The 15,167-nt window shown below is 28.8% G+C and overlaps 2 protein-coding genes across 2 annotated transcripts in view; both read right to left on the bottom strand.

The window, feature by feature from the left end:
* LOC119675928 overlaps nt 1-15,046 on the bottom strand; it is a 16,232-nt gene extending 1,186 nt beyond the window's left edge. The window contains exon 1 of the mRNA XM_038087146.1: nt 14,996-15,046. Coding sequence (XP_037943074.1) covers nt 14,996-15,046 — 51 coding nt within the window. The remainder of the gene's footprint in view (nt 1-14,995) is intronic.
* LOC119679305 (mpv17-like protein) overlaps nt 1-15,167 on the bottom strand; it is a 479,294-nt gene that overhangs the window by 330,859 nt on the left and 133,268 nt on the right. The window lies entirely within an intron of this gene.

Genomic DNA, 15,167 nt, shown 5'->3' with positions numbered 1-15,167 from the left:
TACGGCGAAGAAACGCCTTTTTGCAGAAGGCGAAAAACAATACCTAATTTTGTCATAAGTTCACTTCTTCTAACACCAATTTAAGAATACTTTTAATCTCTACCTGCTTAGACAAATATCCTTTTGTTCTGAGCCACAACGTCTCAAACCATCTTAAACTTTATTGAAATCTGGCTAGCTAAATGGCGTATTAAAGTAAATATAGCAAAAAGCGTATATATAGCATTTACTCCATGAAAATATGCATATCTTCCAGTTATTTTAAACAATGTCAATTATCTTCAATCCAATGAAGTTAAAATACTTGCGCATTTATCTTGACATAAGGCTAACATGATCAAAATACATTGACAACAAAATAACGCTTCTTAAACTAAGGCTGCAATAACTATAATGGCTGATGAATCCCAAGTCTGCACTCATCCTCGAAAATAAAGTAATGCTGTGTAATGCCATGGTCAAATCAATCTTATATATATATATATATATATTACATATATATTTAACATATGTATAAAATGTATAAAATATGTATAAAACTGATAAATTTTTACTGCCCAGATCTAAATATTATTTGTGAACGCCTTTAGGGCTTTTAAAACTCTAAACAAATTTGAATTTACTAAACTAAGATCATGCTGACCTAAGATCACCAACTAAATGCCAACCTCTGAAGAAATATGCATGAGTAAATGGCGTTGGATCTGTCATACCCTTCGCAGACAACATTGCTCGTCAAACACTCAAATGGAATCCACAGAGAAGTGGCCGTCGTATTGGGGCATTTGCTAGAACATGGCGAAGGACTGTTGATGCATAATTGCAAGCAGTAAATTATTTATGGAATGACATCAGCTGAGAAGCACGCATTAGACAACGATATAAAAGGATGGTGGAAGCCCTACACTCTACTAGGAAAAGAAAATAGAAAAAGAAGAATCTAAGATCAAAGTGCGTTCACTACAACCAATATGAATATTATTAACTTGGGTTTTTAAACCAGTTTTTAAAGTGATATTCTGGCATACATTAAGAAAGCATATACCTCGAAAATATTTTATTGGGATGCTATTTTGAATAAGAACCTTACTAATTTGCTTACCTTTAAGTTTTAATCTATTGGGTCTCAATTAACTGCTATAATATCTGTTAAATTTTTTGAGTACATATTTTTTAAATTATTTTATCACGTTGAACTTTCCTTTCACCCTTGGATATAATGACAGAAATTAAATATACAAAAGTTTAATAGCGGAAATTAGTTAGTTCTTATTAACCTTTTTTTGAGTTCTTCTAAGTCAATTTTGCTTTCATTAATTTTTATTAAGTTTTTATTTAAATTTTTTTATATATATATCTCACATCCGTCCGATTTCTGTACTCTGTTCAGTTAATTTATAATGCTAACATGTAATGTTTTGAACTGGTAATTATAGATTTAAATGCTATTCACAATAAACACTTTTTACTGAGAACAATTTTATTTCCTCTTACGATGCTAAATATTTATAAATAGTCATGTATCTACATTTTTAATGATATGTTTTAAAGACTCAACCTCAAGCACTACTTACATTCAGATTAAATGTTTCTAAATTACTTATAATTTATAAACTATAATTTAGAATTTATCGCAACATCTTGTATCTATAATGCCGAACGGTTACATAAATAATCATTTTAATTAATAAAATAGTTGACGGAAAACTACAAGAAATTTTCGCATCGGTGCGGTAGACGCCAGAAACGGAAAATAACTGCTGCTTCATTAATTAACATTTATATTCTAATTAATGATGAAAAACGATGAAAACTATTTAATGCATTTCTAGCAAATAATTATACAAATGTATCCGCTGTGCCCGTTTCACAAAAGCTGAACGAGATACTCGTAGTACGTCTATTGAGTTGTGATCCTAAGCGAAAACGTAGCAATCTTCAATTTGAATAAATGTAAAACGTGATATTGTGTTACTTAAACTGTAATGGGAAGCGAATGCAATGAATTATAAAATCTCCAGATAAAATAAATGTATAAATTTCAACATTGTAATTGATAATCTGTAAATGAAGTCGCACCCAAATATGTACTCGTAGATACTTCTTTTCTTCATCACACTATATGAATTTGAATCGCCGTATCTGCGGTTGCATGTAAATTACTTCACATTCAGTAAAGCAGCTATGATACTCGTATGTTGTATGAGTTATGAGTTATGAGGTATGCTTAAAGTATCTAGATTAACAATATAATGAGAGCGTGGCTATAATTTAATATTCGCCATATACAATTTAAAGAACGTGTATAATCTCTTAAGATGCTTTTATATCTACAATTTTAGTTGTGTATACTTGAACTGAATTTGACTAATCTTATTAAGTATCATCATTATTGTACTGGTTTATTATTAAATTATTATATTATTAAATTTTTTATTTTTATTTTCATTTTTACTTTTATTTTTAATGCTGTCGAGGCTACGTGCCAAATTTAACGTCTTTTTTTTGTTTTTTTTTTTGGTCAAAAGATTTAAGTGTAAATGCAATTTGATAAATTTTATTATTATCATTAATTATGATTACATTGAAAAGTATAAAATTCGAAATTGACACCGAAACCGAAAAGGAACATAATTATAATTGAAAATAATAAAAATAAATACGCGACTGTATTTTCAGTAAAATGGAATAATTGTCTTACAAAATAAACAATAAAGTAAAAAATAAATAATTTAAAAATTTCAATGTAAATTTATAAATGAAAATATTTTAGTATATACATTCAACATATATAATAAGTTAACTTTTACTAGCAATAATTCCAAAAATTATTAAAAAAAAAATTATTAAAAAATGCATTAATAATTAACACTGATTAAGAAAATATTTTGGGTTTTTAAAAATAATTTTTTAATTATAAAGTTATTAGGCAAATATTTTTGTAAAAACCAACTTAAAAACATAAAAACAGTTTTAAATATTTTATTATCATTCACAAATGATATGCATATTTCCAAGAAATAGTTTTATACGTTTTTAAAAAAAACTCTGGAAATGCTAATATAAAACATATCCGGTATTCAAAGAAAAAGATATAAATTAAATATTTAAGTGTTTCAAATTTTTTAATATACAGGATACCATAATTATGTAGATAAATAAGTTTAAAACTATTTAAAGTATTTAAAAGAGCTACTTTGATTTGAACTATGATACATGACTCTTAGTATTACATTTTGCGCTGCAATCTAACAAGTTTCTTTATTTTACAGATACTTACTCCACTGACTCTACTTTAGTTTCTCCGAATATGCGACAAGTTGTTTTTAGTGTCTCCAGCTCTAATTAAGAAATTTAAATACGTAAGACAAGGTACTTGTGTTTCGAAGAACTTGTTTTAGGTCTAACCAATGAGTCCATATATGTAAGAAAAAAATAAACATGTATATTGCATATATATAACAGAAATCAAGAGTTAAGATAATACAAATAGTTTCGTAATTTAGCTTGAACAAAGTGGTCCGATTAAACTGCAGCTATATATAGACTGGTGTAACGTTGGAACTGTTAAAATGTTGGGACTGGTGTCAACACAATATCCATATTTCACTTACTAACACCGGTTAGTTAATATTCTCAGATTTTTTGAGAACATGTAGTATGTGGTGAAATTGAAAGGATAGCGTTATATGTAAGTCGGAACCCAAAGGCGATTATTGTTAAAATACCTCAATGTGAGTAAATCTTTCATGCCTTAAAAAATAATAGATTACAACAAAATAGATAGTGTTGCAATTTGCTGTGATATTTGTTGGGAAGAAGAGGTTAAGAAAGTTTAGACTTGAATCAAACAAAATTCGTGCAGCAATGGAAAACAAATAATTGATCAGTTGAACTGTTGAACTGAACAACCATACAATGTATATACGGAAAAGAACGCTAACTGTTTACCGATCTTCAAAGAATCTAAGATCTTCAAAAACTAAACTCAATAGAGAATATTATCATTTTTTATGAGAAAAATCTGCAATTGTGCAATACGTAAATAAGTACCACAAGGTTTCTTAAGCACCAATAACGAACTAATGATATGATCAGAACATACTTAGAAAGGGACACAAAAGAGGTGAACACCTTAATACAATTCCTGATGTGTGAAATATTTAAGAACTTAGCTACTGATGCATAATTTTTCAAAATGGCTTTCTTAGCTAATGCAGGAAGACTTACAAACTAACAATTGGCTTCTGATTTCGTTATAATATATCACAGCAAGTGAATTGGTTAATGAACTTTCACAGCAAATGAACAAAACGCTAAAGTTCAAACATATAAGCCAAGTACGGCTTTGGGTCAGTTGGCTAATGAACACTGATTCTGAGCTTCAAATTTGGCAAGGCATGAGTTCGCTCCTTGGTATTTGCAGTTTCAGAAAATTATTTAGGAATAATTATATATAAGTCCAAAATCACTCATTATGTGTATTTGACGACACCGTATAATCAGTCAAAAACTCAAGTAATTAAGAATAAATAATAAATTTTGTTGTTGCAATTCACTACTCTTCAAAACGTCTTACTCTCTTTGTAATATCAAGTTTATCTTCAGTAGCAGCGCTGAGATATAAATTAACAAAGGAAATTACAGGAGAATATTTTCTTAAATATCATCAAAGTATCATCAACAGTTTAAAGTTTTTTTAAAAGTTCATAAAATAAATTATATAGCATATATTTTATTTTCTGCATTTTATAAAATAATTCGGTGAAGCGTATACGTAATTATTTAATAATAATAGTTTTATATGATTTTTTTTTTCAAAAAAAAAAGTTTTATTACGGAAATATATAATTACGATTGCTCTGAGTCATTCCATATTATGCAAGTAACATGAAAACACATAGTAAAATGTTAACAAAGAAAATATTTATTTTTTTAATAAAGTTTCACAAAATACATAGAAATTAAATAACTAAGCATGGACTAGCTAATACTCATATAAAAAAACTCGCTAATGAACCCGCCTAATTAACATGATCGTTCAAATTTTTAAAGCCAACAAATGCCTCAATGAGGCCTTTTTCGTTACATTTCGTGTTAATAACTTTAAACATTAACATTTTTTACCTTTTGTTGTTTTTTGTGTAGAGTATGTTGCGCTTTTTAATGCTCATAAATTACACACATATATATAATATATGTGAAATCAAGCTAATATATAATTATTTCTCTTAATCATTTTGTGCATAGCAACCATTAATTTCAATCTTCTTAAAATTATATATCTTCAAGCTACTTATATAGTTTGTAAATTATAATTGTTAATTACGCTAGCTTTAAGCAAATTTCAATTATCCGATGGACGTGAGTATCGATTGGTTAGTATAAATTCCCCAGTCGTTATTATTACTCACAAAATGCTATATATTTTATAAGAAAAAATAAACTCAAATAAAACTAGATAATCAGTTAATTAGATCTTTGAATACGTTAAGCATGAATATAGATTAAACAGAACTGATTGGTTATAAAAAGAAATGTTAAATGGAGTATTTTCCTATTTAAAAAATATATAAACCGAGTTAAGTAGAGCTATCGATAGTATACTTGTAAAGTTGATTCCGTATGGACGCTTTGGCGGAGAATGAATTTATCATTTTTTGTAAATATAGTTAAGGTAGCTTTCTAAGGATTGAGGCTTTTGGAACTAAAGATATTTCTTGAGTCTTTATCTATTTCTAAAGGGATAAGATGTAGTGACTTGTTGTAGTAGTGACAGCTATAAAATTTTAAATAAATTTAAAAAGAAAAATTTACAAGATTAATATAAACTTAAATTAAACCTACTTAAACCTAAAGAATACAGTAAAGAATACAATAATATAATTATTTTATTTTATTAAATAATTGAATTTTTGACTGCCTATACAGCTGTTTCAAATTATTTAATACATTTATTTTTTTTAAAGAGCTATATTTATATATAATATAATCTACAGTCAAACTTCCATAACTCGAATTTCTACAACTCGAATTTTCTATAACTCGAACTAAAAACAGTGCACCAAGGTTTTAGAGAGCAAATTACATACAATTCTGCTTCCATAACTCGAACTTCTATAACTCGAAAGTTATATCGAGTTATCCGTACCGATAGGAGTATGGGGAAAGTGCATTTTATAAGTCAAATTTTTGTTTTAAATATAAATGCATTCTGCTGTTAGGGGAAGTCCCTTTTTCAAACTAAATGTTTAAAGTTTAATTCATATGTTTAATTTAAGATCAAGCTTTTCTATAGATGATACAGAAGATATTATTAAGCATTATAGCCTTGAATTAGTGGAGCCGATTCTAAACGCAACGGAAAGTGATGATGAGGGTTCGGTGGATGAAATTGTTTATCAGCCTTCCAAGAATGAAGTAAAAAACTCATTCAAAATTCTGAATTTATAACTGATGATCACTTTAAGGCTTTGAATATATTGAATTTTCTTTTTACTGAAAATAAAAAAAAAATTAAAGTCCCAAACCCTAATTTCTGAATATTTTACTTCACTATAACTTCTGTGCTTTATTTGATTGCAAATAAATAAATATCTTCTCATAACATAGAATAATAGAATAATTCTAATAGAATTACATTCTAGTTTCTTTCAAAAATAAAAAATAAAAAATTTCTAACTCGAAGTCTCCATAAGTCGAACCTTTTCTTTGCAAAATTGGTGTTCGAGTTATGGCAGTTTGACTGTATTAATATTGTTGATAAAGCTAATAGTACAAAACGACATGTGGTGCGATGGCTACCTGTTTCCATCCAGATATCCAAAATCGCTTAAATGGCGGAGATGTAAGAAAAGTTCTAGTTTCGAATAAGGAACTGATATTTGAGTGTGCTAATATTTTTTCAATTTTATAAACCATGCTTTAGAATACAATCGTGACAATATAAATCAAATATATATGTACCTATATACATATATACACTCAGACAAATAATTTGGTTAGTTTAACCAGGTTTTAATTAAATCTCAGGTTAAAATATTCTTACTCGATTCATCATGTTGGTTCAACCATACGAGTATCACATGTTAGTTCCCATATCTTTTTTACCATTTGAGCTAAAATTTTTCTAAAAAAATGATCAGGTTAATTTAACTACATAGTATATAGCTAGAGCATATTTTTCTGAGTGTATATAATAATATATATTACTTGATTACACCCAATAAATATAAGCTTAAAGATATAAGATTAAATATGTCTTTTAATCTGAAAGTTAATTAATTGTTGATTATCATCAAAATGGCTATCCTGATTACCTACCAAAGTGTTTATTTGTACGTATAAATATATTTTTTATTTTTATAGATTCTTTTGTATCTTTGAGCTTGTTACCAATTCTATATAAACCTGTTGGTGACTTTCAAAAAAAAAAAAAAAATTAAAATCCATTTACATAATATGTTTTGATTTGTATAAAAAATACTCAGGCACACATGACAGCTAAAAAAAGGGAAAGGAAATTCAATTTCAGTGTAAACTCCTTTCCGTATTGACATTTGACAACAGCACAGAATCATTTATCAGGAACGATGGATTGCTTAGCAAAGCACTCATGTACTTTCGGAACAATCAATTGGTAAACAATAAATGTTTCAAAGGTATTCATATGTTTGCCATAAGATATATGTATATATTTTATGCATGTACATATGTAAACAATACCGACACATGGTGTTGTCTGATAAGTAAGTAAAATAATGTGTTATATGAAAAAGTCATTATCGATGGAATGATATTTAACACTTGCCTGGTAAAAGCAAAGAATAACAATAATTTGAAATTCAATTTGTGTACGTAAGAGCACTTTTTTAGGTATACATTATATATTATACAATATATATGTATCCGTATGTGTAAATATGTGTACTACCAATTATACTCATACATATATTTTTAAGTACTTCTATATCTGTTCAGTGTGACTAAAATGCGGTCACATTTTTCGTATTTAGCTCATACGGTGTACACTTAGGCCCACATATGTTGCCGCAGTCACTAAATTGCTTTGTTGCTTGTTGTCAATTCCACTACTGATCCGAAATGTGCTGGTACAGTGGTCGGTGTACGTAGTACGTACTCACATGAAAAGTACCCACTTAAATTTTAAGCACCTTATAGTGTAGCAAGGTGCTTAGTTTCAAATAATTTTCTTGTTTCTTATTTTGTTTAATTTTGGGTTTGTGTTGCTTTTATTTTTGTTTTTTGTACTAATTTTATGGTAGAAAAGTAGCACTTAAACGTCTTATAACATTTACGAGCAAATTTTCTCTTGTGCGCCTAAGCCAACACCAAAACCAACAGCTGCAGAAATAGTGGTTTCAATGTGCTCTATTATGGGAATACTCGTACATAGACTAAGCATATACTTTATATACGTATATTAAGCTTAAGCACGTTATTTACAAATCATTTTGTAATATGGTTTTCACTTCCCTCTTAATTATGTGATAAAGAAAAAGATTGTCTGTCTGCCTTTGGCCTATGAGCACTTATACGTCATAACTACATCTTAAGATTTTGTTGTGATATAAAATTTTTTAATGCTAAAGAGAACGTAATACGTTTTGCAAATACAAGATAGTTGAATACTATGTCCTTAACATCCATTTTTTTGTTATTCATTTCGATATAGTCTCCATACTCATATTTCAGAGAACAGACGACTGAAGTCTATTTAAGTTGAATAAAATATCAAAGAAATAATATTGTAGACGTAGATACTTCAATCTGTAAAAACTACTTTCCACAAGTTAGTGGTAATGGTCAATATCTTTAGTTTCTAAAAGCGTTCAAAAATACAAGGCAACCTAATAATACGGATTTTGTTGCATTTTGTAAGGCCAGAAAATTTCATAAAATAAATTTATATTTTAAAAGGATTGCATTGATTTTGAGAATAATTTTTCCAATAATACGTATTTTGAAGACAGCCTATCTGCTTTACTTTTTTTTACCACTGAAGCTGATATATATTGAAGTTTGTATTGTAATGCATGAAAAAATTTCTGCAGCAAACCTTTATTCTTTCTTACAAATACTTCCAATAATGGAACGGTGGTCAATTGTATAATTACTTTTTGAATAACCCAATATTGTTTTGTTTAATTCTTTGCAAAACTTCTACAATAAAAACTGGTATAAAATGAGAATTTTATGCAGTCCATAAATATACAGGCCTATTCTGAATACTCCCAGCGAAAAAACTCCCTATTCGCACGCTGTTCCCGAACACACAGCTCCCTTATTCTGAATAGCTAGGGAGACAGCAGTTTCGTGAACAACAACAATTTCAAATTTGTTTTGTTAAATTTTGGCAACCATGCCACTTTTTAATGACGAAAAGTGAGAAAATGAGCAAAACAAAGAAAAGAATTGCGTATCATATGTTGATTTAAATGTAAAAATCGCATTATTTGTTTGCTGCACAAATTATCGGAAATAAATATAAGTTATTTTATGAGTAAATAATAAACAATTAGAAACTTTTATTTTAATGAGTAAAATAAATATATAAAAAGAATTATGCATGAGCAAAATAAACCAAATGCTAAATTCTAAATTTTTAACTCTTTTTTAAACTAATTAAAAAACAACCTTACGTTATGATATCAATTCTTCAATGTCTTTATTTTCAAACATTCACTGCTTTTATACAAAATTTGCGTAAATTATAATTTAATTTTTTTATATAATTAGGATAGAAATGTCCTTCATGCTTCAATTAATGAACTAATAATAGTTTATAATTGTGCAGATGTTACAATAAAAAAGAAGCAATGTTTTACCTGCACATAATTGCAAAAGTTTATTTTAACTTATTCTAGGAATCCCATTCATTTCAGAATTTGGTCTCCTTTCATTTTTCTATTGTTTTAAAAACAATAGTTAACACTTTAATTAGTGAAAAAAACCCGTGTTAATAAAATAAATAAATAAAAATTTAAATATTTCAAATTTGTTATAATATTATTAAAATAATAATTTTAATAAAATATATTAAATGAAAATTTTGTTATATTAAATTTATTAAAATATATTCGGAAAACTAATCAAAAAATAAAACTTTGAAAATATTAAATTAATTGTAATAATTTTATTATAATAATAATTTTATTAAAATATATTCAAAAATCTGATCATTTTCAGTTACTTTTATATTAAATTAAACTATTTTTAATACTTTTTTAACTTGTCTCCCCAACAATTTGGTAGCGAGAGAATTTGTGCAAAATTAGGAAAAAACTCACATTCGCATGCGATTCAGAATAGGGGAATTGGGAACAGGGAACATACCAAATTTATTCAGAATAGGGGAATTGGGAACAGCGAACAAACTCGCATTCCCTTGCGATTCAGAATAGGCCTGATATTGTTTTTTTACAATACAAAAGAATAGGATTGCTAAAATCATAAAATCATGATTTTTGAATCTTTTAACCATCAAATAAAAATACCTGAAAAAAATTCAGCTTTTTTAAACAAATTTATACCATAGGTTGGTTAGATACTTTCGCAGATCAGTAGATAGCTCTCCACTTTCCATAATAAGCCATTATTAGTCGCGATTATTACTACCACTTTCATATTTCAGAGAGCAGAGCAGAGAGTCTTTAAACAATCATGTATATATGATGGTTGGTGCATTTTCGATTGCCAAACTTCAATTGAGTGCAGGAAAGTTTATCAATTTTATTTTTCTGGATGTGTTAGAATCTTCAAAGGCAATAAAAAATTAAAAAGATAAAACATATCATTTTAGCGATGTTATGGGTATTTAACCATCTTAATCTTCTTATGAAGATGAAGATTTTTATGAAGCAGTATTCGAGATAATATAACAAGTTATCACGATATTGACATGGTTGAACAAATTGACGCTTAGAGGTTCTCTAACTAGGTGATAATGTTCGTATTTTCGGCAATAGTAGCTATAATCAACATATTTAAAATAGTCAACTAAATAAATTATTCAGTTTTTTTTATTCATAGTTGCCCACATATAGTCTACTTTAAAGTATTTCTATAACGATTCATATTTTAATGAAACCAGAATATATGGCCCAATTTTAAAATGTGAATTGTTTAGAAAAATTTTTTTATGATCATCGAAACTTGATACAATTACGTGAGTTTTAGTCTACAAGTTCCAAATTCTGAATATAGGTATATAAGAAAAATAAAACCTCATAAGTTGATATTTTTCATAACAATCTGAATGTTTAATATTTTTTGGAGAACGACGTCAATATGTAAAAGAGATATGTGGCTGCATTTCATTTTATTTTACATAATACTTTATTTTTATTATTAGTTGCCAAGGAATACCTTCTCTTTCATGTTTGGATCCAACGTTGATGTATACTTTTATCAATGTTCATTCCATTTCATATACTGGTAGAGTATTCTTCGTATCTATTTTAAGATTACAGCTGCTTGCTTTATAAATAGTAAAAGTTACTTATATTTGCCACTTTATTAGTCCTAATGAATGACTACCCTTGTAGCGCACAATTCTTTTAACGTTTCAACGTTTTAATGAATATAATTTATATAATTTTAGACCACCAAGCCATTACAATTCTATATAAATTTTTTCAATTTATTTCACTACCAGCTGATGGGCACTAACTTTTATTTTCTCAAATTATAGTGAAGCTGCAGATACGGACTGAAAGTTCTAAGTTTGTGTTAATGCCACTTAAATTTTTAACACCCAAAATATTTATACAAAGTATTTTCTTAGAAATTGGCGACCTTAAGGGGAAATTTATTTTTCAATCGTCACATATTTTTATGTTTTTGTCTTTCTCTACTGGCTTCAATAATGTCGGAAGTAAGTGTTCGTTGTCTTATTTTTGTTTTGCTAAATTCTTGATGCTGTTAGCTATGACATTTACTTCAGCTTATTTTAATGCATAAAGCCTTAAGTATATGCATTAACTTGAGCTGAGACTCCTTATGTGAATGGAGTGAAGGGGCTTACTTCCGGATTGATATGAATTTAACTTAGTCGAGTAATATATATGCGATGTAAAATTTCAGTATATAATTTAAAATCTCTATTAAGTGTTTCGACTAGTAATAAGTTATATTTATTTTCATTGTCAATAATATTTGTAGTTTGGTTGTTTTTTTGACGACAAAGTTTCTTCTTCTTCTTTTTCTAATTCAAGTTTCCTTTCAACGAATTCAATATTTTCGTCTTTCTGTAGAGGATACTTCTGATTAACGCATGGATTTTTGTCTGCATTTTATTTTCGTGTATTCTTCGGCATATCTTAAACCAGATTAATGCTATTGTGTATTAGCCTTTCACTAACTTTAGTTGAATTTCCATAATTTTACTGGTCTTGATATTGGTCTATGGTTGGACAGTGCGAAAACTGCTGCTATAATGGCAGAGAAAAATACCAATGCTGGAAATGGGTTAGAATATTCTCAAGATAAGGTGATGGCTGCTTATTGAACCCCAAAGACACGTGGGTGGTATGACTGTATTTATTACTTTAATTTGAGTTGCATCTTACTGTCGGGACCTTGCTCCCTTCTAGGGAGGAAACTATATCCAAAGTTATAGCTTCAACTGGTAGAATGAAATTTCTTGGTATTACAATTGGAGCTTTTATCGTTGTATTATACTGATGTAAAAACCACTGGGGTATTGAGCCTTAATGGCATGTTATCACGTCAAGAAACTAAAAATTCTGTCGGAGACAGTATGAATTTGCTAATGTCTTAGATTTTTTTTGAAATAAGTCAACCTATTTAATTGATAGCAAATACTAATAATATTTATATTATTCTACAGATGGGTACCTTATATGTACAATGTTCTGGTAATAATGTTAGTAATAATAATTAACAAATTATGTGTTGTATGATATAAGCACATAAAGATTAATTTGTGAAAGGTAATACCATATCTTTTAAATATTTAGATTAAGTTTTAGTAATAATTCGAACTTATTGTCACCTAGCGGGTGCTGCGAGCACAACTAGTTCTTGTACAAAATAGTTAAGTGTTTGTAATAAGATTGTGTATATATGTATAAACGGATGTTATCTAAAAAGTGTGCGATCTAATTAGTTGTTTTCTACTTAACAGAGATATCGTCTGCCAACGTCATATCGTCCGTCTGTCTATTTGTGTTATGCCATGAAAACTGATGCACTGATAATGCGCCGCTGCACGGAACTGAAATACCAGAGCGCTGTGCTGGTATTCTGGGCTAAGCTACTTTGTGCTGCCTAAGCTCGCTGCACCTTTTGCTACCTTTTGCTAATGCAATTGTGCTGGCTGGCGTCTTATGGCTTTAAGACAATATTTGGCTCGCCACCATACTGCGTTTTTCCCACCAAGTGTTACCTTCACAAAGAATTAATGCGGAAAATCATTTAGTTTCCAATTTAAAATTTTTTTCGACGTTGTTTTTGGTTTTGTTTTCGTGTTCGTGTTCGAATTGGTGTTGTTGTTGTTGTTTCATTTTCGATTCCCTTGCTTTACTACACTCAATCAATATCACTTTGGAACACGTTAAAATCCAATGAATTTTTATTACACATAATGACGCATTCTTCCGATTGGGTTCAGCTAAACGTCTCTACACAGACGAGTGGAGAACGGTGCAGCATGTTGTGGGCAGGCATTTGCTGCCTTGCATGCTTTTCCATTTTATGAATACATATATTTTTTTTGGTTTTCTTTTTAAATTAATTTTAACACATTTCTGTTCCTAAAGTCATTAGCGTTATAGCCTCCTTCTTTTGCTTTGAGGCTATTATGTATCAAAGAAGGAAGAGAATTAAATTTCATGACGCAGTAGGTAATTTAATTTTGTTATGCCTTCTTGCCCTGCCACGTAGAATTACACAGTCCAAAATTGGAAACCATAACACGCCAGCTTTTCTGATATTTTATCCGGCTTTAGAAATAGGTTAGTGGTCATTCATACATTTTTTAATTATAAAAAATAAAATGAAAATGAACGTTTCCAAACCTTTATGTGAATTAACATTTCATGGGTGGAACAATGAATATTAAGAGCAAATATAGCAAAACTGAACAAAATGAATTGCGCTGAATAATATAAGGCCAAACAATACCAACGTAATAATGTAAGATATATAATTTTTAAAATAAGAAAAACTGACAGGCAATTATTTCGGAGCAGCACCAATAAAGTTTTAAAATAAATCATCCCGAGGATACAAGTGAGTCTCTTCTTCTTCACGTTCACTTCGACTAATGCGTGGTTAGGTTTCGAAGTTTGTAAATATATTGATAGTGCATAATAACACGAATTAGCAATGGAGATTTATGTGTAATTGACGAATCAAAAAGGGATTCAGTATTCCAATTATATGTAATTCTGCAAAGTTTTTATGTAAATGTATATTTAAAATTGATTTTCAGTGAACCGATATTGTGGAATATTGAAAAACATTTAAATTTTTTAAATTGTTTTAAATTTAAATATGGTCGTCTTAAGTATGAACTATCACACTAAGTCGATTTTGAAACGCACGACTAGTCGCGACTTATGAATGTTAATTTTTTTATTCCTTCATGAAGAATAACTTCTTTGATCACCTAATAGGTCTGGAAATTTTTAACGATAACCTAAGTCTGTAAAATGCACCATACAAAGAAGCCAGGTGGATTTACGACAGAAAACGGTGGTAATCATGGTTCTAATGTGCGATTGAACTGAAGAATGGTCGTTGTTTTTCAGTCACTATTAGTTGAAGAGATGCTTATATGATGGCGAAGAAAAATTTACTTTCGCACCCCAAAATTTATGGAGTCGTTAATCGATAGTTGGCTCAGTTGACAAGGTATAATACATTTTTTACCAATTAAAAAGATGACAGTGAATTTAGCAGAGTATTGCAATATTTCCTTTAGGATTTCATATGCAATCAAAATGCAAACAATAAAACGCCACATATTACGACAAAGATTCAGTCGAAGTTCTAAAGCCATCTTAACAAGAGATACGTTTGGGAGATTCCAGACTTGTTATTTTTCTGTGAAGGATGAGTTTCGTGGAGATCATCTAAAGTCTAGGACTAATAATGTGAGCGACCTTCTGGTAAAAATCAAA

Source organism: Teleopsis dalmanni, chromosome 2, assembly GCF_002237135.1.
Source record: "Teleopsis dalmanni isolate 2A chromosome 2, ASM223713v2, whole genome shotgun sequence".
Classification (NCBI taxonomy): Eukaryota; Metazoa; Arthropoda; class Insecta; order Diptera; family Diopsidae; genus Teleopsis; species Teleopsis dalmanni.
This window is presented reverse-complemented; position numbering and strand designations above follow the sequence as displayed.